The following is a 25311-nucleotide window of genomic DNA, read 5'->3' on the forward strand; positions in this document are numbered from 1 at the left end:
CTTTAATCCTGAGGTTCATCTGCCGGGGCCAAGCACGCTTGGACGGTGGCAGCGAGGTCCTCAGGACGTAGATGGATTGCCTTACAGGGCTAGCGAGCTCCATCTGCCCGGGGAGGGGCCCCGACCAGGAATCGAACCCGGGTCTCTGCAGTGACAGTGCAGTGTATTTTCCCCTGGACCACCGGGGGCTCCCACAAAAAAAGTACACAATGACAATACAATAATTCTACATATCAGATATTTAAAGGGTCTTTTCTACTAAAATTCTGATGAAAAATATAAAAGTATTTCTAAGGCAGAAAATTCATAAGATTATGAAGGAAATGCCACATTAATTCATGTGGATTATGTACCCTGCAGACTGTAACAGCTCCAAAAGAAATCTTTTCCAGTGCACTAGTAGAGCTACTATTTAAACCAAAAGACTTCAGTAGTTCATACATCAAGCTTATTCAAAGAAGCTGCTAAAACTTTCACGACTGATATAGCTCAAAAGTATGCAAAGCAAGCCACGCTTCTCAAAATGTAATTATTAAAAAAAAACCCAACCAACCAATCAACCAACCAAACAAACAAAACTGGTGTCCATACTTGGCTGATAAGGCAACACTCCCAGATCATCTATAGACAAGAAACAAAACAAACAACATCAAGAGCATTCCCTTTGAACCAAGCACAATAAACTAGATGTAAAGAGAACAGACGAGATGAAAAAGTGGAAGAGAGACATGTAATCCAGCCTCTCCTATCAGAGAGAGGCAGGTAGAAAAGAAAATTACAGTGATGCAATCATTTGTTTGCATCCCTTGTCCACCCACATACAAGAGACTCAAGACTGAGAAATAAACTACTCAGAATAAATCTGAAAATCCAAGCTAATCAAAACCAGGAATCCAGAATCTAAACAGGTCCAATAAAACACTGCAACCTGGATCCCTAGGGCTCCTCTGGGACAATCCTCATCTTTGATGATATGAAGCCTTGATTTCTATTGGGTTAGTTCTTTGCTGAATCCAAGGCACAGTCAGACAAAAGAAATAGAAGTCACAAGTAAAACATTTTATGCAGGTGCATATAAATTACATGCACTTTAACACATCAAAAGTAACAAACAAGTTCACTACAGGTAAACACACCATAACCACAAATACAGTATTAATGTTTCTGAATCTTTTACAGAAAACCCCACCATGACTTAGGAATACTGTACAACATGACTGGTATACTGTACAACACTTGCAGATAAAATTATTCATAGTGCACCAATTCACGTGTTTCATACTAGACAGAGAAGGAAACTCAATTTCCATAAGTGCTAAGTGGTTAAAAGTCACTTTTTGTTTAGATTCTAATAGTACTATCCTCAGCACTACAAATATATATATATAAATCAATTATAAAAGTATCACTCAATGAAAAGACAAAAGGAACTATCAATGCTCAATATACATTTTGCAGAAATATACAGTTCCTTAATATTTCACTAGTGAGCTGGAAAAAAAATGGCCAAGCAACTTCAGAAATGGATACACTCTACAAACAGGACAGAGATGAAAAATCCTCAAAAGAGGATAGCATAGAAACAAAAAATGCCTTGCAACTACAAGATATTTCTTTGTTGAGAGGATACCAAAAGTCCTTTCTTTTCTCTTGCTGTCAGTGACTCTGAGCTTAAACGTATGAGAAGTTACTTCCCAAAAGGAGCACAGATATTTTCCTGTCCTGAGAATTCTTAGTTGGAAGTGTTCCCCTCAGGTTAAACAATTATAAAAGTATGTGGTTCTGCAACCTAATAAATAAAACATTACACAGCAAAAGTAATCAAATTCAAATGGAAAGAAAACGTAACCATTTTCATCAATAAAGCAACATAACTTGCTCAGGACAAGCAAAGTGGTTTTATTGCATGTTTGCTCAATGTTCCCTTTGCAGCTTGGTTTCCTAATCACTGACTGGGTTTAGAACATGACTTCATTTAGAACATGATTTTGTTTCCTTATGGCAACAGGACTTAGAATGTTAGTAGAGTCTAACATGAGAGAAAAACTGATAGCATTTCAAAATGATCTGTTCTAGTTCAGTCTGAATTACTCAACACAAAGCAAGAGTTGGAGAACAAAATATTACGCCCTGTGCCATGCAGTTCATTATAAAACAAGGCTAAAATCTCCAAAAGAAATCTTGGTCACACTGATGTCAAAGGCAAAACAGTACAGCTGACAACAGAACTAGAAACTCAGTTTTAAATTTATGATTTGTGAGTTCCCTCTCAAAGCAGATCAAATCCTAAAGCTTATTCTCACATACTTATTTCAGAATGAAGACATGAGAAGAGTTAACAGTTGCTTTGGTGACTGCTAAAGGCCAAAACAGTGGATTTGTAAGTATGTTTCAAATTTAGAGTAATCATGTACAAGATGGTTTTTCTGTCCATTTTGCGCTCTAGTGTCCTGCTTCCATTATTAGTTCATAGCCATGCTCTAAGCTTAAAAATATGAAGGAAACTTCAGTGTTCCTTCACTACTATTGAAGGCAGTGAGACCACTTGGAACAAGTGAGGACAAGTGTACATGGTGGGACTGCGATGTTGCCATAGTGCTCTTTCATGAATAGTAATTACTCTGCAAGTGTGTAAAGCAGACAGGCCCAGTTGCATAAGGCTCAATGCAGGTTTTATGAACTGCAGAAAAGCATGATTAGTATTGGGGGGGAAAATGTGTTTCACACTTTTATTGTAAAGAACATGAGAATCTCACACAAACTGCCAGAACAGATGTTCATAAATTGGGCCCTTAATCTGCAGCACTTTCCAGGTTTTAAGCTATATCCACTGGTCTGTAGAACATATTCCTCTCTTTTTAATATAATTCTTCTGTTTAGTTTTTTTTAATAAATAAGTTTATGACTTTAGTAGTGTTGCCAGCTGTTCAATTTTGATTTACTGTCAGAGTCTGCTTTAATATATAGTGGCTTTTGTGGCTTACCCATATAGATTACATTTTAAGCTTCAAGATATCACTATAAAGCAGCTGGAAAAAGTACTGGCTGTGCTCAGAAACCAGCATTATTGCTGTAGTGATCAACCGCTGAAACATGCAGCTACACCAGTAACCATTCTCTAATAAACTTTTCCCATTCTCTAATAAACTATTCCCAAAATAAAACTGCAAAACTTACGGTGTAAGAGGAGGTCATCTTAACACATGTAATTTAAAAAGCCAGACCAAGAAAATTGCTAAGTTATTAATTAGGCTGTGTATTAGCTGGCAACAGAGATCTCTATAATGACTGTTCCTCATTCTTTCATTACATTGTTTCCTTTACTTCTACTGTTTAGCCTGAGACAATATAAGAAATAAAAAAGATTTTAGGACTGCTTTATAGAGTGCTTCTAGAAATTTTCTTTAAAGTGTTGTTTACTGAATATTACTGTGAAAGAACTGTCAGCACTCTATGATCACAGAGAATCATTTTAATCTCATAGAATAACAATACAACCAAACTAGGCTTTTTTCCTTCATTATCTGCAAGTAGAGGGTAATGTTATCAAAATAAACTGCCAAAACAGCATTCTTAGAATTGAACTATGAATCAAACTCAAAAACTCTGGATACTCTCTACAGTTGAACTAGTCCAGAATCATCAGTCAGAACTACTAGGGGTTTTTTATTACACTGAAAATTACTTTTTCTGACAAAAGATATTTCTTTTTCCACGTAAAACTAACTCTCTAAAAAAAATTCCAACCAAGAGAACCAAACAGTTTGATTCAGAAAGATCAGTATAGTGCCTCATGAGAAGTTTTTCCTGTTTGTCTTACACTGTTATTTTCTCCCAAGTTTCGATTTGCCAGTTGGACAACATTCATGATGCATTATTCTCATGAAGTCCTATCACACCAAGGGGAAAGGCAGACCTACATCATGGAAGACATAAAGGGACAAATAAATAAAATAAAGTAAAATAAAGTAAAATAAAGTAAAATAAAGTAATAAAAAAATAAAATAAAATAAAATAAAATAAAATAAAATAAAATAAAATAAAATAAAATAAAATAAAATAAAATAAAATAAAATAAAATAAAATAAAATAAAATAAAATAAAATAAAATAAAATAAAAAAACCAATCCTAGCCTTGTTACCCATCAGGAGCACAGCCTGTAGGAGAATGAATAATGAAGAGAAGCATCAGCACTGCACATCCCATGAGACATAGCAGTGGCATCTCCAAACCAAAATATCTTCAAGCTTTTCCATAATTCTTTTGAAGGGGGACCAGGAAGTGGGCTCCAAAATGCCACCATCTTCTATCTCACGAGCAGAATATTTTTTAAACAGTTCAGCTTAACAGCCTGACCAACACCTCCTATATATTGCTTTCTTGCTGCTGCATGCCTATGGCAAATTACATTTCAAGTCTCCTGCAAATGTATAAAGTAAGTTTTTAGCAGCTGAGGGTCTCTCTTTCTGTCCACAGTATCAAAGGTGTGCTATCTGTACAAATCTTGGTTTTTCCAGTCTTCATTTTAAATTACCTACCACAAAAAAATGCTTGATTGCAAAATCCAAAAATTTAAAATTGCCCTCAATATACCTAATGATTATATCCCTGTATTTTTTCAAAGCAAGCTTTTCTTAAAACATTTTATTATTCTGTGTGTTCCATTCAACTATTTAGTCTGTAGCTTTTTTTGAATTGTTTTTTCTTTAGCACATGAAACAGAAGTGCAGTGGTCCTGATGGCAGTTTTCAAATGCTATTACATAGGAATGATTGAGTTCTCTAGTCAAAAGTCAGGAAAGGGAGACGTTATTCCTCTTTCTGTACACATATCTCAAAACTTTAGTGAATTCTACCATTTACATACTAGTATTATACAAGTCTGGTATATTTCTGTTATTACACATAATTAAGTAAAGACTGGACAATACTTCCAGCAAAAGAAAAACCACGTAGAATACAGATTAAAAAATGTAATCCAAAAAAATACTATAATCTAGAGGCTAGTCATGAAAATATCAGAGTAAACTTGGAGCAGCTCACTAAATGTGCTGTAAATTCACATCCATCCCATCTTAAGTATTACTTCTGAAAAAAAAAAAAAACAGAGTTAAAAAAATCAAAAATGTATCATGAAAATTTCATAGGGAGCTCAGTATTTTTTAAATAGAAACTATATGCAATATACAAAAAACCCTTTTCTCTTAAGACCTTTTCTTAAATAAATAATTTAGGTTACTAATTTATCAATCCTCATCACTGTGCTCCCTCTCCTTAATCAACACATTTCAGTAAATCTTAACTGCTTTTTAACTGATTTCAATTGAATTTAATGCTTAGATCTCCCCTTTGAAAGTAAACATATTTTGAGGTTATCCTCCAAATCATGAGGGTTGAAAGCAAAGAGTGTAAATAACAACAATAACAAAAATGCTGCCTCTGCATTTAAACTACCTGGCTTACCTCAGTGATCTGTTAAGATCAAAGTTTGATTCTGGCTTAGTAGTTACTCCCATGGTAACACCTTCACAGGCTCAACTACACATACAAGGAATGAAATCTCTTTTCATTTTTCTAAATACCATTTTTCACCTCAAAAAAACAAAACAAACATGACCTATAAAACACACCAAAGTAGACAGTGGAAAGAAATGGCAGCACAATTAGTAGCTCGTCAAGACATACCATCTCAAATACTGGAACAATGATAATTCATAACCATAAGGGATTAATATCTTGAAGGCTTTAATATGTTTAAAGCTCTATCAAAAAACCCACACATTTAGCAGGTTATACATGTCCCTATGCTGAAATGGACATAATAAACTCAGAATGTCTCATGTATGGAGCTGTAACTGTAGACTAAACTTTATACAGCACTATTCCACTTCTCTTGCAAATCCCCCCTGACAATTACACTCTTTTAAAAAATATATATATGCATGTCCCATAAATTTTCTTCTTCGTTCTTAAATTTGCATGCACATAGCTCATACTATAGCACTAAGAGAGTGAGGGTTATCCATTATGATTATTCCCCATATTAGCATAGACTATCCTTCATCCTCTAAATTGAGTGGGAATAATGGCAGTTACCCATCACTTCCAATAAAAGTCTTAACATTTTTATGGTTCACTGAAATAAATAGAAAAAGCTTACGTTTTCCCTGCTGATTAGGAAGAAACTTCTCTTCCGTGCTTTCTGCACATATAGAGTAGTAAATATATTCAATTACTATATGCATTTCAGTGGAAGTTGCAGAGTACATATAAATTCTGTACAACTGTTAAGAAATTTATCAGTCTGACTCTGAAACCATGAAGCTTTACAAAGATTAGTTTACTGACTTCTCTAGCTTTTAAAAAGAAAACAGTGTTACAATAACACTTGTCTTTTTCCTCACTTTGTCCAATATCCTAATACTAATGCCTTATTCACACTCGAAATTTGGTCATCCTCTCTCATCGACTTTCTTCAATAATAATATATGAGAATATATTTCCACAGTAGCTAATGGAGACATTCCTACAAATCAATGTGCTGCAGTGATACAGAAATAAAAGCTTATTTCACTGTAATGATGCTTCCAGACTTCCCTCAAGTCAGGTGGTTACTTGCAGTTAATGATCTGTGACATACCACACAAGTAGTCCTAAAAAGACTTATTATCCACTGCATGTGCAACAATATTTGCTTTATGGATGGCTAAATGAATGAAGACATTCAATGTAACTGTAAAAGTAAAATCAAAAGAAAACTTACAAGTAACATGTTTTCTTTGAGTAAAAGAGCTGTGAACATTTTCCATTAATACTTAACCTTTTGCTGGAGCAGTGCAACCACATATAATGCTTGAATCCATAAAGCCCAAGAGCTGCTCAGGGTTAACACTGATTAACTGCCCCCAATCAAATGTTATAACTTTTAAAAATTTCAGAGAGCTTCCCTCCACTAATGAAATCAAATTGCATTTATGTCACATGGCAAGGGTGGGAGCAGGACAATTTGCAAAGAAAAGAAATTCTGTCCTGTCTTAAAAACAGGTATTTTTTTCAATCAAATAAAAAACACATGAATTTGATTGAGTTTTAAACCTACATATTTTATGCTGCACTGACTTCCATTAATATACTGATAGAAAAGAATAGTGAATTAACTTAAAATAAACTACAATCTAAAAGCACAATATCTCCCATGACTCAGACTATGCAGACATTCACACGTTTTCTGTTTATAATTTTTTTCATTTACTAGACTCAGCTTTTGTCCACCATATGTCCACCGTAGATTAACTATTCCCTTAGGTACAATTAAGGGCTTTCCATTTGTTGTAAGAAGACCTAAGTATGAAGGACGCAGCCAGAAAAAACATTTCTACCTAAACCAAAAACAGAAGCACATTCAGCCTGGACTATAGTTTATGCAGCATCTTTTTTATTGGACGTATGTCTACATTGCTAAATAAACTACAGACAAAATCCACAGAAACAGTAAGAGATCCCTCAGCATTTCATTTGTGTATTATTATAAAAATACGATACATATACTGTTCTAACTTTTGTATTTAAACAGTTTACTTCTATTTCCATTTTTCAATGACATTTTAAAGATTTTTCTGAATTTAGGCACAACTGTTAGGGGATGAGAATATATTATTTACTGGCGCTTCTGTCACACTGGTGTTTGAGTTCCAACTACACCAACAGCAATCTAACAGGTCCTTGAACTTGGTCTTAGTTCTTAATTGGTCTTAGCAGGCAAAATTTACACCAACAAAACAAAAACCTGGAGTGCAGCTCCAAGATTTCAAGTGTAGGAACAAGAAGCCAGTTCATTCCTAGTCACTAAAATAAAAAAGCAGAACAAAAGAATTGTCTATCAGCTGGAATAGTGCATGACTATCCTCACTTTCTTGTTAAAACACCATATGATCCAAATGAGAAAACAATTTCCACAGTTTGCACATATTTAAACTGTCCTGGTTCAAATGAATGCAAATTCATTGATTTTCATAAAATTATACCTATTTATATCAGGGCTCTGTGTAGCTGTACAACTCTCAAACTCAGACAAGTGGTATAACAGTAATATATCTTCTGTGAGCAAGCTGGGTATATTGTTCAGCTTCAACCCTGTACTGAACCCATAGTACAGCAGAACACAAATCAAAAAGCAAGCTCACTACTAACTAATGCTATCTGGGCTTAATACAGGCAGGGCAGAAAATTATAACAAGGATTATTAATCATCTTTGGAGCAGCATGAGAGAAAAGATTTCCCCTTTTTTCTCTTTATTTTTAATGTGTGAGTATTCTGGCAGGGGCCACTTGGTTTTTGGGAGCCACCATCAAAACCTATCCTGTATACCTGCTTCAGTAATGGCTGCAGCATTGGAAGAAAGTACAGAAGTCTAGAAATTTGCCTTTAATGGGGTTACTTAGCAGCTTCCGTGTCCACTGTGCCTTCCCATCCAAGAGATCATTTTAGGAAGGATTCTGAAAGAAGGGTCCAAGTAAAACATGAGTTGATTTGTAACCAGATGCAACAGATACCTTTGCCACAGCAGATCACATGAAGACCAGAGCCAGAACAGAACACATGCGCAGATCCTTGTGATGTTTCCTGCCAGGTGTTTTTCCTTCTCAGCCAATGGAATATGGCAAGGTAAATACCACACAACAGCAATAAACCTTCCTCCTTTTGTTGTGTATAATTTTCTGTGAGCTCAGATCCTTTCTAAAAAAGAGCACTTGAGACTCAGGCTCTGTCTACTAATCACAGTTTAGGAGGTTTGTCCACACTGGAATTCACAAGCCACAATTACACAGATGTCTTCAGCATGGATGGTACCAAGCACCATTAATATTAAGCCAAGCATGATTTCAGATCAAAATCTTACAAGACAGACACTTTCTCAGACAAGCAAGGTGATTTTCTCACTGAAAAGATGTGTATGTTTCTGCATCGCCCCCACCACTAAAGTTACAGAGCACATTCAGACACTGGGTTGGAAATATAATATTATGGTGAATAAAAGATCATTTTCACCCATGATTTTCCCTTTCATTTATTTAGTTTCTTGTTAAAAATATTTTTTAATGAAGTTACCCAGCTATTGAAACAAAAAAATCCATAAGACTGAAATTTTCTATTAATCTTACAAGGTTGCTGAGACAAACATGCTATACATATTTTAAAACAGGGTATCATTCTACATTTATTCAAATGAGTTGGTAAACTGAGTGTAGCACAGGACAAGGTTTTCTTTCTAAAGGAGTCTCTACATGTAAGTAGTTTACCCTCCAATCCCAGGAGCATGTGTGAGGCTCAGGTGACCAGACCCGCTGTCAGGCATACAGGAACTTCAGTTTAATCAGGCATAAGACTCAAAAAGAAAAGGGTTCTTTGCATTACCTGTTCAACGCTTGTCTTAATTACAGGTGAAAGACCTAAAAAGTACAAGCCCACAGGAAGCAAGAACAGAAAACAGCTGGGTGAGGTTGGGAGGGAGAAGAGTGTGAATGCATAACTCTGCATTTTAATAAGCCAGAATGTCAAAATGAGCATTAATGAAGAAATTTTCTGAGTACAGAAAATGTACTCAGAGACTAAGTATATAAGGCAGCAATAGAGTCCAAAAGCAGACTGGGCATGTCCCATTACCAGCCAGATTCACATTAATACACAGTACACCAAATATTAACTCATATCTGAGGTGGAAAATGTTTCTTTCTGCACTCAGATAAGATAGGTAAAAACATTTTACATTGTCTATAAAGGCAAGTTAAAGGGTACACTAAAATGTAACCTTTAAACTTCACAATGTAACAGCACACCACTTCCTGTTCAGAGATAGCACTCCAAGATCAATTAATCATGGCTAAGACGAACAAATGGTCAACATTCTTAATTAGTGTTGATGCATTCTCCTCTGTGCCCTCATCTGTCATGCAGACTGTTTTAAAATCTGAGTTATTAGTCTTTATTGAGGAGTGGATCTGGTTAGTATCTGTAAGAATAGAAATCACTCATCTAGCCACTATACACTGGTACCTGATAATTCCTACCCCCTATATAAGCTACAGATAACCACCGCCCTCAGACCATCTCAGTAGCTATAAATCAAAACGAGTGTGGCTCCCAAGCAACCTGGGTTAATTTTTGTTTACAATACATCCACTGAAAATGTTGGTAGGACACTTGAGGAGACTGCTTATAGATTAGTGCAGAAGAAAATATATAAAGTAGTCAAGGCAGAAAGGAAGGAAACACATCAGTCATACAAAACACAGTAAACCCTCTGTAATTCACACTTAATGACTAGAAGATCCATTGTGATCACTGAAGTTTATCAATACCAAATTTAAGCAAAGTGCACAGAACACAATTCATTCACTTGATAACTATAGTTTCATTTATAGAAGTCAAAGTATTTGACAGTAATATATCTATAGAAGTTGTAAGCTATTGCATTGAAACTCAAAAGCATTTGTTAAAATTAACATTAAAGTTGACTCTCCATCTTCCAGTGCAAAGGAATTGGTATTAGCAACAATGAAAAAAACACACTTCAAATATAGTTTGTATTAAATAAGAATCAAATAACACAAAGTAAATTACTAGGAAAGGCAAATTTAAGATTCAAAACCAGCTGTAAATTTCAGAATTATTAAGATCTTATAATTAATAGGGGAAAAAAAATTTACATTAAATTTTACAATTCTTTCTGTTATTCACCAAACACACGGACAAAAATCTATGGAAAGACAGAGAATCAACTGATAACTGAACACAGGTGAAGAAAATAGGTCTGGGCAAGTTCTTGATTCAAATCAGTTTTCTACTCTCTCTGACCACATGTGTAGATCAAGCTATGGAAAAAAAGGAAAAATGTACAGGAAGGAAGAAAGAATAAAACTGAAATTAAGCATCTAGGATGCTTAGTACATAAAGTACTACTTTTACAACTAATGCCTGCATCTCTGAAGTTCATTTTACCAATTATTTTTTTAAACTAGAGGACAATGGCAGTCCTTCATTTTAGCTACTACTGAATAACGAAACAAACAAAAAGAAAAAAAAAAGAAAAACATAAAACCAAAACCAAAACAAACAAGTGAAGGTCCAGAATTTAGATGTCAATTCATGCTGCTCTGCTATTTTCAAATAAATTTCTGACGGATGGGAGACTTGTGACTGATTGGAGCTTTTAAAGCAGAAATTACCTTTGCAATGTTTCATGACTAAATCTTAATCTCTTGCAATCACAATAAGACATTTTAATAGATTGACACCACTTCAAAGTTAATTATCACGCTTAAAACCAAACATGGCAATTTACTACGTTCATGCTTCTAATCTATTTCAAAGTACCACAAAACAGAATAACACAATACTAGCACAGAACAATTTCTTCAGGTTTTGTGGAATGCTAGAGAAATCCTTGCAAACTTAACATTTAACAGAATGACAAAAAATTGATACTATAAACCACTATGAAATTACCTATAAAACTGCATGATTTAACAGCTAGTACACAATTATGCACCATATACTGTTATATCTCAAATAATTTACTTTCAATGACAAAATTGCTCAAGGTAATTCTTTTCCTCTAATAGAATTAAAGTATACAGTTTTCTACATTATATTGTGAAGAAAAATATTTTTGTTCTCTTCCAAGATTTTTTTTTTTTAACTATAGGTTTATTCCTATTTCTGAAGCACGAGAGCAGAGATCCCAGGTGTATCTACCCCAAAATGGAAAAGTATGCATATCTTTCAGAACGTATGACTAAGTGAAAAAAGACAAAGGACAGCCTAAGCCCAAGTTAAGTAACTAACTTCAGGTAAAGATTTCAAAATGGAAGATTTCAGCTGAGCTCCCAAATTCTTATCTAGGTATCTAAATACTGTCCCAAAGCTTTCCAGTTGCTGTGAATGAAAACAACTGCATTCTTAGCAATTTTTAAACACTTTTATCAGAAAGCAAGTTAAGTGTTAGAATAACTTGCCTGTGTATATCGACATTTCTAATCTTCAGGTCAGCAGATCTGGATATTTTCCTAAAAGGCATGTATAGCTAAAAAACCAAGTACAATTCCTGAGATAGAAACTACTGACTGAAAGTATTTCTCCTGTATGATGCTGGAGGTCAGGTAAGTTCATCAGTTCATCAAATGGCTTTTCCTGGCTTTAAACCTGTTATGGCTCTTGCACTGTATGTCAGTGTCCCATCACTTCCTAAGTAAAGAATTTGAACAAGTGATTCCTTCTTAATAGCTTTTTAGTACTAGTAGTTTTATCTCTTCATAATACACAAGAGTCAACACCATGCTTCTATGTAAACACCTTGTTTTCTCTTTATGTAACAACAGGAGCCTGGCTACAGTTTCCTCTTGCAGGCCACTAATTTCTTAGTATTGGGGTAGAAGCCCTCCTAGATATTCTTCTCCTCCTACAGAACTCAGAAAAGCAACACACTTCTAAAGCCTAATTTTTTTCATCATGAAGTAAAAATAAAGCAGAAAAACACCTCTGTTAAGAGTAACCCCTGCATAATCAACATGTGCAACAGCAACAAACATCCTTAGCATTACACAAAAGCACTATTTTGCTTCTTACCTTTATATGCAACTTGTGAAAAAGAACAAGGTTGCAAGTATGCAGTTCCTTCAGTTGCTATTTTCATAAAATGAAAGCCCTTTCACTAGCCAGTGTCAGCCACTATCTGAAAACCCACCTAGGAAACCAGATTCTATTTCCAGATGCTTCCAAGGAAAGACTTGGATATTAAAGATATGCAGGCATGCATATGTGAAAAATAACAGAAATAAAATTCCTCCAAATGGAAACTGGTGTCTGATTTTCTACCTCTGTGGTGTCACTTCAGAAAAAAACCCACATTTTTTATCCTATGTTACAGTGTATCTTACTGTAAATACCTCATAAGATTTGCAGAACTCCAGCGAGGAAATCATATTTTGGGGCAAAATATAAATCAAGGAAAAATATTTTTCATTTGAATTTCAACAGAATCTGTATTATTGACTCTGGTCTGCCAGAGTACAACACTGTCTATGTTACACTTTCAGAAGTGCTATGTATATATTGTAACTCTAAAAGCTTCTTTGTTTTCTTCACAGGAAATTAGTCTTTCATAATTATTATCATAAAATGTTACAGCATCACTGTAGCAACATTACAGTTAATGGTTCTGAATTAAAGTGTTTTGTCTCTGTATAGTTTTCAAATGCTTTTAAACAATTTTAACTTGCTGGATAAGGTCTTTTTTCAGGTTTGTTCATGACATGGTCACTGTAACATGGAAACAAATTACTTGGAAAGTAAAAAAAAGATAGCAAATCTTTTTCTGCTGTTCAAATAAATATATTTATAATGCATAAAAATTATGTACCTGCTTCTACCATTTTGTTTCAAAAATTGCTAAATGTTGTTTTTATCATCTGCAATAGAAAGAGGGTAGGAGAGCCAAGATGGTAACAAGGATGTTTCTGTAAGATTTCTTAGTTGGAAACAGGGGAATTTGGAATCCATCTAATTAGGAAACTAACTATGTGATGATTATTTAAAGTGGCATATTTTGGTTATAAGAAAACCATTATATGATACTTATATGATCAAAAAGAGAACAGGTTAAAAAAAAATCCTGAAGCAACATGAAGTTAGTCACCTCATGCAAAACTACACATGGCATAAGAAACAGTCAAATAAACAACTTATAAACATTACACCTAAGGCATGGTGTAGTTATTTTAAATACACATCAGTACTTAATCTTGCAGTCTTTTGACATACAGAATCATTAAATATACCTGTTACTACAAACAGGGGTGGCTCCTGGATCTCCATTCCAGATACATGCCATGGCTATCTCCTGGGGCCCTGTCAAATTCAAGCATGGGCGAGTGTTCACTCCTGTGTGCTGCTCTCCAAGCAAAGAGAACACCAGGAGAGAGGCTGAAGGTTGGGCAAAGAATGATGCAGAAGATCCTGTAACCTGTCTGCCTAGAGCCAGAATCCTCAGGTGTACCCAAGTATGTCTTCTGTATACAGCAACTACACACAAGATAGTATTTAGTTTCATTTTACTTAATACATATACCCTATGTCATTTCTTTAACAGCAAACCACATCCAGAGTATTTCAAATAATATGTAATATGAGTAACTTACTTTTATTTCCAACCAAGGCCACAAGTGGTTGTGTTTCTGATTCTTCATTCACTTTTTTTACCACATTATACCAATCTTCTAAATTTTCAAAACTCTGGCCATTGGTAATATCATAAACCAAGAGAACACCCTAAATAAAAAGATATATTTTAAACGTTACAGATTGTAAAAATATTTTAACATGGTAAAATTTGCATCAGTCTAAATTGTTATTATCATCATCATCATCGTCATCATAAAATAGAGCATTGACAAACAATGGCATCATATCTTATGAGGGTCAATTAAAGGGATTCTAAACTTTTGAGGTATACACATGTCATTACAGTATTTCCGTCCCGCATTCCATGTGTTCCAAATTCTACAACAGCAGAAAAAAATACGGCAACACAGTAAAGAGCACAATTAGTTATATCAGAAATATTAAAAACTCCATATGCTTTATGGGAAATTCAAAAAAGTATTTCACTCTAATAGGAAAATAAAAATTGCACTGGAGAAGGACTTTTAGCTAATATTAATTGTAGTTTCACTCTTCCCATCTTTGAAAAAAAAAAAGAAAAAAAAAAGAAGTTCTATTTTACTTTTCTGTGCATTGTCTGACTGTCATGTTTCTGCTGTCTGTCGGGGAGAAAGACCAGATTCCCCTCCTTCAGTGCTGTAGAAGACAAGCAAGAAGTACTGCTGAGCTTTAAACTTTCAAAAGAAAACTAAAGATACGGTCAGAACTCAAAAAGAAGGGAGTCCCATATATTTCAGAGGTTTTGGGCCAAGCTGCAGGTATAAAATATTCAAAGCAGACATTACTGAGGATTACTTAGCACTAATAGCCAATATCATAAAGCACAGCCTATTAACAGCCCAAATGTCATCCCTGTCCCCTCGACAATTCTCAGATCAGCTCTCAGATCTCAGTCATTGACTCTTCTGCCCCTTCCTTCCACTGCACTCTAATAAAGTCAGTATCCTTTAAATGAGGAATAAAATCAGAATTTCAGTTGCACTTGTTATCATGGAGTTCACACCTAGGAAAAAAAAACCCTGCAATTGCACACTGTTTCTCACATGAAATTTTCACAAATACTCTGAATAAATAATATAATGCATACAAAAGTAGCTGGTTCAATGACCCAATATCAACAGAAAAGATTTTTCACGACAAGTTTTTTCAGGCATTTGTCTGGGCCCAGCTTTAACTGATAGTTTCACAAGAAGTGTCTTGGATCACAAGAGTGCACACTTATTTAATTAATTTCACATATGACAACAAATTGGTACAGACTGTAAGATTATTTGAGAATAGTTTAGATTATATGATGAGAAACAATGTAAAAACAATAGAATTCAATTCAATAAATACCATGACAAGTTCAAAGGAAGCAATAATCAAGTGCACAATAGGAAGCATCTGGCTTCGTAGCAGGTTCCATACAATAGGATCAAGGAGTTACAGATCACATTTGAACATGTCAGGCTTATTTTGCAAATATCACATTGACATGAAACATTCCAGATGAAATAATGCATCCAGCTTTGGGCACTGAGTGTCAAAAAAAGAGTAGACTATAATTCTAGAGACCAGTAACAATATCAGTTTTAGAAACCATGACTGACATGAGAAAATTGGACAAAAAATGGACAGTTTAACAAACACAAGACTGATGGCAGGCATGATGATGCTGGTACAAGTTTCAGGAGAAGATAACAGTTCTCTTAGTATATGATCTTATACATAGTTTGCAGATGACACTAAACTGGTAGGACCAGCCAATATGCCTGACAGCAGGGTTGTGTAGACATGTTCAAGGAATGGGTGAACAGGAATCTTTCAACATTCAAAAAGGATAAATGCATAGTCCTGCAGCTGCAGAGGAATAAACAATACAGGTTGGGGGGGACTGACTGCCTGGGGAACAACTGAAAATGACCTGCAGGTCTCATCAGACAGCAAGCCAGCAATGTTCCCTGCCCGCAAGGATGGCCAACTGGGCTCAATCAGCAGAAGCACAGCCACTAGACCAAGGAACTGTTCTACTTAGCACTTGTCAGGTCATATCTAAAAGAATGCATCCAGTCAGAATACATCCTTATGCCCCTCAAGACATCAGTGAAGTGGAGTAAGTTCAGCAGAGGGCCACCAAGATGATCAGGGGCTGAAGTACTTGTCCTAGGAGGAAAAGATGAGTGAACCTGAATTCTTCAGTATAGAGAGCAGGTAGCTGTGGGAGGACCCAAATGCAGCCTTCTATACCCATGAGGAAGCTATGAAGAAGATGGAGCCAGGCTTTTCACAATAGTGCACAGCAGGGGGATGAAAAACAAAGAGCATAAGCTGAAATAAGATAAATTCAAGCTACATATAATGAAAAGTTTTTTTACCATTACAAAAATCAAGTGGGTTGACCCAAAGATTGCCCAGTCTCCATCCTTAGAGGTTTACAGGCAGGAACTGGATAAATCCTTGAGCAGCCTAGTTGCATCCCCTAGCTGACACTACTTAAGGCAGGAGGTTTGACTACAGACCTCCTGAGATCCCTTCTACCCTGAACGTTCTTACGCACCTGTGATCAACACAACAACGTAGCAATAGGTTTACAGCAAGTGTAAAATCAAACAAAAAACACCCTATGGAGACAGTAAGAATGTCAAAGCTCTGAAATACACCACCTATAACGAAGCCACCAACACTGGAAAATTTTTTAAGGTTGCCAAATATTAAATAGGCATTATACATGTATAGCTGTGAAGGAGGGCAACAGATCCTACTGAGATCTCTTCAGCTCCTACTTTCTTATGACAACAATACCAATCTACTGCTTTTCCTCCAACATCAATAATACCTCGGCAAAATAAGTTCTTGTTCCTTAAATTTATATAGCTGCTATTTTCTAACGAACAGCTTTTACCAATTCCTTCAAGGAAATTAAGAATTATGACACACAACTTTACCCTTGCTATCTTTCCTTCTTTAGCAATCAAATCTAATTTTAAACTCCAACTACCCTCTTCCAATTTTGGTACAATTTATTCCTTAATATCTTGCATCTCAGTTAACTTCTTCTGACTGTCTTTACCCAAATGCCTGTGCACATACATAATTGTCTTTCACAATCTAAGTCTTGCTCTTGGAAGGACATACTTGCGTTATTAAATGCTCAATGGAAAAGAAGAAACTCAAGCTAAAGGACAGGTATGTCAAAGGTTAAAAAATACCAGCCATAAGGCTGAAGAAGAGCACTGTAAATGAAGAAGACCACAGGGCAATGCTTCTTTCACCAGCAGTCATTTTCTCTCACCAGCTTGCGGAAGAGCAGACTATCTAAACCATCTTCAGCACTAATCAGTCAGATGAAAGAAAAAGTTAAAGAGAGTCTGAGCATTTAAAGTCAACCAACTCTAACTAATCCTTCAACAAAATTCTACTCTGCTACATGTCCTCTAGACAACTGCAGCCTACCTACCTCTTTGGAAGAAAAGTATTCACAGTGGGATTCACCACGAAAGGGATCACTGAACGAAGTTTGCAACTCGAGTTCACCTAATTTCCCTTTGGACCCTTTCTCTGTGATCTAAAACACTGCCTCTAAAGCACACTCCTTTCTTAACCAATTTTTTTTAATCTTGTCAATATCTTCTATGCTTAAGAAACAAAGATGACAGGTAAGACATCTTAGAGATGCAAAAATAGGCAGTATGGCATCTAGGTCATAAAGAATACTTTCTGCTTAGATTTTTATCTCAACAGCACTCTACAAGCAACTTACTATGATACAGATAATTAATGAAGGAATAGTCATGACTCCATGGCTAAAATTTACTTCACCTTCTTTTATCTAACAGAGAAATCCCATCACAGCTTTCAAAAAAATTTCATATTTTCCACAAGCTTACAATATATGAAGTACAGAACAAGTAGACAGTATAAAAGCTGTTATTTCCCTATCGTGTATGAGGAATTAAGGTGGAAAATTAACACTGGCCTTTTTACACAAAAGTAGTGTATTTTCCTGCAGTGAAAAAGGTTGGAAACACATGGTAGTTGACATGCCAAGAACAGCACGTTAATTCTCTAGTCTCCAGCAACGTGGCAAATAGTCCCCACTTGCATAATTGCACTCTAGTAAGAGAGACATTTTGCCTACATTAGTGCATATGTGAGTGCTTTTTGTTTTGGAATTATAGAGCATTTTCAAAAATAGGTCACTGGAAACTGAGAATATTGCAGAAATTATTGGCTGGTTCCTGGAGAAAATGGAGTCTGCAATACTCTTATTCTACTAACAAGCCAATTTCTGAGGTAGCATATACCAGAATTTAAAGATAATTTAAACTAGATATGTGGGTAAGGGTAGCAATTACAGGTAAGAGATGGGAGTGGTTCTGAAAGACTTACCACAGCAGCAGTTATTTTACAGCAGAAATGCTATTATGGAAGTGTTTGTAACGGGCATATATTTGCATTAGACAAGCAACATTTAAAAGGTGTCAAGTTTACGTCAAGATATGTTTTCTTCTTCAGATTAATCCTCAGCTACCCTTATCCTATGTCTGACTTTAGTATGAAGGAACTAAATTAACTTTCGAATTTTCATTCATTTTCATTAAATGTCAGCCCAAAATTCTGAAGTATTTTTTCTAGTCATAGAATATTCATACAGTAAAAAGCAACTGCATTGTGACACTTTACACATTTCCAAAAATGCTATTTTTGCAAGTGAAAACAGTTTACAGTCCACATATACTCAACCACTGTTTTCTTTGTTGATACTGAGGACATGGTCACTCAATACACGTGATTGAGTTGCCATAATTGAATGAGCTACTGTCTATCAGTACAGCTGTGGCAACTGACTACACAATTACTCTTAGCCTCTCTCAATTCTGAGATAAATGTGCCAGTTTTAAACAGCTTTCTGTCAGTGTTGCTTACTAACACCTTTTATTTATAAAGAACAAAGAGCTCCTTTTTCCTCACAGCTTGCAAAATTCTTCTGACCCACCACTGAAATGCAGCTACCAAGATGCATCAACTATAATGTTCTAAATGAGCAACATCAAAGAGAAAAAATGGGATTGGGGAAAGCAACTGCTTCAAGACAACAGGTGAACTGCACTTTCTCCAACTGCAACTGCAACCATGTAAGGAAATTACATAGGTTTTCATGCTCAAATTTGCCATTCTTATTTTAAAACATGGCACAAGAAGTTAGGGATCTCAATCAAAATACAGCATCTTAACAGTAACATAACCAAAACATCTATCCTAGAGAATTGATTGAGCTCTCATTCAAAGAGAAGGAAACCTCCAGTGCAAGGTTTGCAGCAAAGTATAAATGGATGCTCCACTTAGTCCTTCTGATAACCTTATCAAATTCCAGCCAACACCTGGTTGAACTGTAGATCATAGACAACCTTTTCAGTGTCTTTTTAGATTCTCAAAACTTCCATCTCCGGTTACTATACACTAAAGATTTCTGAGCATAAAACAAAGAATTTTGCCACTTATGATTCCCAAATCTCCCAATGACCAACCTGATGGAAGTCTATATGAGGCTATGGGCAAATACTGGATAAAAGCATGATGCATATTGTTAGGTATGCTACAAACCATTCCACACATGTTAATCTGAATTATTTAGATTTGGAGAACACACAGATGAACACAATTTCTGCAAAAGATTCAAGTCATCTACTCTATATGTATCCGTGCAGCTTGTGTATTTTACAAACAAGATGTTTAAAATCCCAGTTGCACCAAAAGTGCTGACCAAGTGCAACACATCATAGGCACATATACTTCTATTGTAGCAAACTTCACTGTGTTACTTCAGTATTTTAAATACTTTCTTGTACTGGGGAACCTCAAACTGAACACAATATTCCAAATGCAGCCTCAAAAACATCAGACAGTATGATAATCACTTTCCTTGATCTGACTACTTCATTCTTACTAATACAGTTCAGTATTCAGTTAGCTTCTACTGTTAAAAGGGTGCATTGCAAACTCTCATTTGACTGTTGTTTTTTTCCCCAGGAGGACACCCATCCAAGGGCTTTTCACTCCAAAGCCATTTCACACAATGACTGAGGTTGGAAGGGACCTCTAGAAGTCATCTGGTTCAGTGCTCCTATTGAAGCACCTAAGCCAGCTGCCAAGGACCATGTCCAGATGGCTTCTGAATATCTTGGAGGATAGAGACTCTACAACCTCTCTTGTCAACCTCTGCCAGTGCTCATTCATTCTCATGGTGAGAAAAGTGTTTCCTGATGTTCAGAAGGAACCCCCTGTGTTTCAGTTTGTACCCGTTGCCTCTGGTTCTGTGAATAGACACTACAGAGAAGAGCCTGGTTCTGCCATCTTTGCATCCTTCCTTCATGTATGTGCATATACAGATAAGCCTTCTATTTGCCACCCTGAACAGTTACTACTGCTCCTTAAGCCTCTCCTCATAAGAAAGATGTTCCAGTCCATTAATCAGCCTCGTGACCCTTCGCTACACACTCTCCAGCTGACTCCTTGACAGTTGATTCACAGTTGGAATAAGATTATTCTGTAGCAGGTGCAGGACTTGACATTTGTCATCCATTGAACTTCACAAGGTTTCTGTTAGTCCACTCCTTCAGCTAGTCATGGTCTCTCTCAACAGCAGCCCTACACTTCAGCACAATGACCACTGTTCCCCAATTTGGTGCTACTCACATACAGTGTTTTGTTTCATTGTTCAAAAAATTAATAAAAGACACAACTCTAATACCAATCCCCAAGGAATACAACTTATAATCAGGCACCAGTAAGACGCTGAGCTATGGACCATCTCCCCTTAAGTTCAGTTGTTCATTGAGATTTTTAGTCCACCCATCCCGCCTGTATCTCTACATATTGTAATGATATTATGGGAGATTATGTCAAAGGCCTTGCTGAAGTCAAGATAAATAATATTCACTCTCTCCCCTCCACAGAGCTAACCATTTAACCACAGAAGGTAATCAGCTTGGCTGGGCACACTTTACTCTTGCTAATTCCATGCTACCTCTTCCTCATTACTTTCTTGCTGTTTTGCTGTCCATTCACAAGAATTTTTATCCGTATTTAAAAGGATTTTCTCTTATAAATACTCCCACTTGTTCAACTTTACCTTTCCCCTTTTTCTTATAAAAAGCTACAGATGTTCAACATGCAATAAGCTTCTGCCTAGAAATAAGCTGAAAGCAGTGCCTTTCCAAAGTCTTCATGACATTTCATCAACAGATCAAAATAAAAATAGTTTTATGTGTTTTTAGCAGGGACTGTAACAAAGCTAATAGAAAAATGTGTTAGAAGTCAGCTTTGATGATAAGAAGTCTATTACAGACATTGGCAATACATGCCAACAGTGGGAGTAACTAGTCCATTAAAAAAATTAGGGTTACAATGAAGGTCGAGGGAGGATTAAAGTCGAAGAGATTGGACACAGGATTTTTTTTGTTAATGTGTTCTGAATTACTAGAAAAATCGAACTTTAGTATTACTGATATCAACTTTTTCACTGCTTTTGGGCACTGGTATTAACTTTTGACCTGTTATTTCTGATAAGAAACTCCTAAGTTTATCACCAAATTCAATACCAACAAAGTTAATAGTCTTTTATTTCCTCCACTGGGTTTACTTTGGGCATATGGCAACAATTTGTGATTAATCAAATTTCCTCTGTCATGGAAGCCACTTTCTCCTATTGCTTGGTAACAGGCAGCAAATCAGTTTTTATTAAAAAAAAGAAAATGCTATAAAACAGATGCAACAGCTAAAAACATTCAGACATTTTTTTTAAAGTGACAATATGTTAAATTGACAAGTTTGACTTTATCCCATTAACTAACAGATCCTAATCTCTGTATTATACTTGTTAATATAAAGTTTCTGTCCAATAAGAGTTTTAGGATTCCATATTTCTATTGCTTAAATTACTGAGACAAAAGAACTAGGTGTGTTTGTTTTCACATAAGTATATTTTATCTAATAAAATATGTTATGCTCTTATTACAAAGTCCAAATTAAGGAACAGAATATATTTTAAGATCACTCATGCTAAGAAGTTTGGTACATAATACATCCTCCTAAATCATCTCATGACTCAATATTATATATATATATTAACATTATAATGTTATACTATTTAGCTTCTTCGTAATCCCACCATTCACTTCAAGTTTCTCAGTTAACCTCAAGATAAAATTAATTTTCACTGGATAGGAGTTCTGCAAAAATATTTAGCTACCTGGTTGCCTCCTTTTGTTTGCCTTCTTATAACCCCAGTTGCATGTATGAGTTTAACAGTGTAGGATTGCTCTTAATTTCCTCCTTCTACTTTTTCCCCCCAGGAGGCAGCTGTTCGAAAAGCAGCCACTCTATTTACCATGTGGATATACAAACAGCCTTTACCATTTACTGTGATTGCTTTTCTTAATTCAAGACACAAAGCCTGGAAACAAACATCTGTTCTGGAGAGTTATTCAGATCTACAAATGCGTACTCTTGCTTTGCTTTTTATGTCAGCTCTAAAAAATCAGCTATACATGAAAATTAAATTAGCATATTAATATCAATTAAGTTTAGATTGAACAGAGATTCAACATTTCTGAGATTTACAAAACAGCAAACTAAAAGCTATGTATAATGTATCTATGTATGTATAATTTTAAGAACAATGTTTCAATTAATTTAATATCCTTACCATAGATACACTTATCAGCATTTATAGTTACCTGAGCTTCACAAAATTTTTGAGATTTATAACACAACAAACTAAAAGTCCTGCATGATGGATGTATGTATGCATAATTTTAAGAAAAAAGTTTCAATTAATTGTATATCATTACTATAAATACAATTATCAGCATTTATACTGTACCTGAGCTCCATAAATATATTTATCCAGCATTTTGCCTCCTATCGTTTGTCCCCCTACATCCCACACTTGAAGAGTAACATTCAAATTTCCTGGGGAAAAAAAATTATAGATATTGTGTAACTTGGAAAATTTATATAATAAAGATATATTATCAGAGCAGGTAATACAGCTCTAGCATATCAACATCAATAGTTTTTTACAAGTTTACAATAAGTAGGAACTACATTTCAACAGGTAGATGATTGTATCATTTGGAAAGAAGTCATTTGTGTCCCGCTAAGTCATTAAGACACAGTAAAACTATAGCTAGATATTAACATATTTAATAGTAAAGGAAAATAATTAGAATTGCATAAATTATAACACTCCTGACTAGAAATTATATAACATACTGAAGAAACATGTAAAACTTTACAGAGAACATTCTATAGCACAGTGCTGGGAACAGAAAGGTAACACAATCAATGCCAACTTATCCACATTTTTTCATACCATGTGTCCTTTCCCCAACCCACCACAAATCAGCTTTACAAATACAGAAGAGAGGAAAACCTACCAAGTAACTTCACTATGGTAATGATGCTGATAGGAGCATACAGCTAAAGAATTATATAGTTGACAGATTTAAAAAAAGGATGTAACACATGTAAGTTGAGGATGCAAACTGTGCTTACTTCCTCCACCCACCACTCCAAAGCAGGAACCTAAATTGGGCATGATAACATAATTTCGTCTTCAAAGAATCTGTACTAAGAATAGACCTTCCTTCCTACTCTAAACAGTTTTCAAGCTATGTTGAAACTGCTAATAGATTGTTAAAAACAAATTAATAAAAAAATCAGTGTAAATACAAAATATTTAATATTCAACAAGTCATACATATTCTGTAAGCTAACAGATCAAAACACAGAGAAAGGTACGCAACCTTATACATACAAATATATTAAAGTATAATTTGTCTCATTTTGCATGGTAAGAACTGTTTTCAAAACTGTACTGATTACCTGGGAACACCACTCTTAATAGAGTAAGGACTGACAAAACCTTTTCTAATCTACATACAACTCACACGAATTACATGTTAATATCAATTCTACTTATGCACAAATAATCACAACTGCCTATCAGTTTTACTCCTAGATTTTAAAAAAAATGCAATAAATTCCACAACACAACAATTGAGAGTTGAGTGAAAATGAACAAATTACTTTGGGCTGCTAAGAAAGATATATTCTTAATTCAACTGTTTTATATAGTTAACAATCTTACTTTACACAGCTTGATCTATTCAGCTGTCAATTTGTAACTAACATGCTCACATTGGTTATACAAGGGAGTGTGCTTCATGGAAATACATCACAGCAATGCATGAAAATAACCAGAAAATTAAACCTATACAGCTGAATATATGCTATTTGTGGTATTAAATATAACACACTATATTTTCATAATGCATTTGGCTTTAATCTGGATAAAAGTGAAGATTTCCAAAACTACCACTTCGGTCTCAAAAATATAGAGATGAGTGTGAGACAGCACTTTTAAACTACACTGAGTTTTATCTAATACTAAGAGAATTTCTAAATGGAGCTTAGAAAACACATCATAAACATTCCAGTTCAATAAAGGAAAAATTATCATGAGTGAAAAGAATATTTGTTTTGATAGTGCATATATTATGAATAATTCAGGTTTTTTAAAAGCTAGAACATAAACGCCTGCAAACAATGCAGGAAAGTCTTCCATAAAGCATCTGGCATGGATAAACAGGTGAACTCACAGTCTAAAAGACTACACATCCTTAGTGGGTAAACAAATTATGCATGCTCAAAGGCTCATCATGCTGTAGTATTCTACCCCTATGTATTCTACTGGAATGTCACCATGTCATTCATGCCAGCTGTTTTGAAAAAAAAAAGCCTTACAAATATTATCACTTTCAAACTCAACAATTTTCAGATGCCTAATTTTGTGTTCAAGTGCTTTAAGAAGTTTCTAACTTCATCTTTCCTCCTAAGAGTAATAATTATGAACAGCATACTGGGCTTAGTATCTGGATAACAGCATGGAATGACCTGAGAAATTTTTATGCAGTTAAATTAAATGGTCTAACAGTGACTGTTCAACTAAAAAAATCTACTATTAGAAATTATTTACTTTCCTTCACTAACAACAGAAAAAAGAAACAGGATAGAAAAAAAAAAAAAAGATTGGTATGTTCATTTAA

The 25311-nt window shown here is 35.1% G+C and overlaps 1 protein-coding gene across 4 annotated transcripts in view; it reads right to left on the reverse strand.

Moving 5' to 3' along the window:
* The window catches only part of RAB28 (RAB28, member RAS oncogene family), a 64131-nt gene that overhangs the window by 28423 nt on the left and 10397 nt on the right, over positions 1 to 25311 (reverse strand). For all 4 annotated transcript variants that reach the window (XR_003572053.1, XM_027891243.1, XM_027891244.1 and 1 more), the window contains exons 3-4: positions 23085 to 23173; positions 14197 to 14326 (exon numbers count right to left, since the gene is read on the reverse strand). Coding sequence is in view for 3 of the 4 variants with exons in the window: in XM_027891243.1 (XP_027747044.1) it covers positions 14197 to 14326; positions 23085 to 23173 (219 nt within the window). In the remaining variant the exon portion in view is untranslated. The remainder of the gene's footprint in view (positions 1 to 14196; positions 14327 to 23084; positions 23174 to 25311) is intronic.

The sequence above is a fragment of the Empidonax traillii genome, unplaced genomic scaffold, assembly GCF_003031625.1.
Source record: "Empidonax traillii isolate 1590-97213 ecotype Southwest subspecies unplaced genomic scaffold, ASM303162v1 scaffold312:size2399984, whole genome shotgun sequence".
NCBI classification, from domain to species: domain Eukaryota; kingdom Metazoa; phylum Chordata; class Aves; order Passeriformes; family Tyrannidae; genus Empidonax; species Empidonax traillii.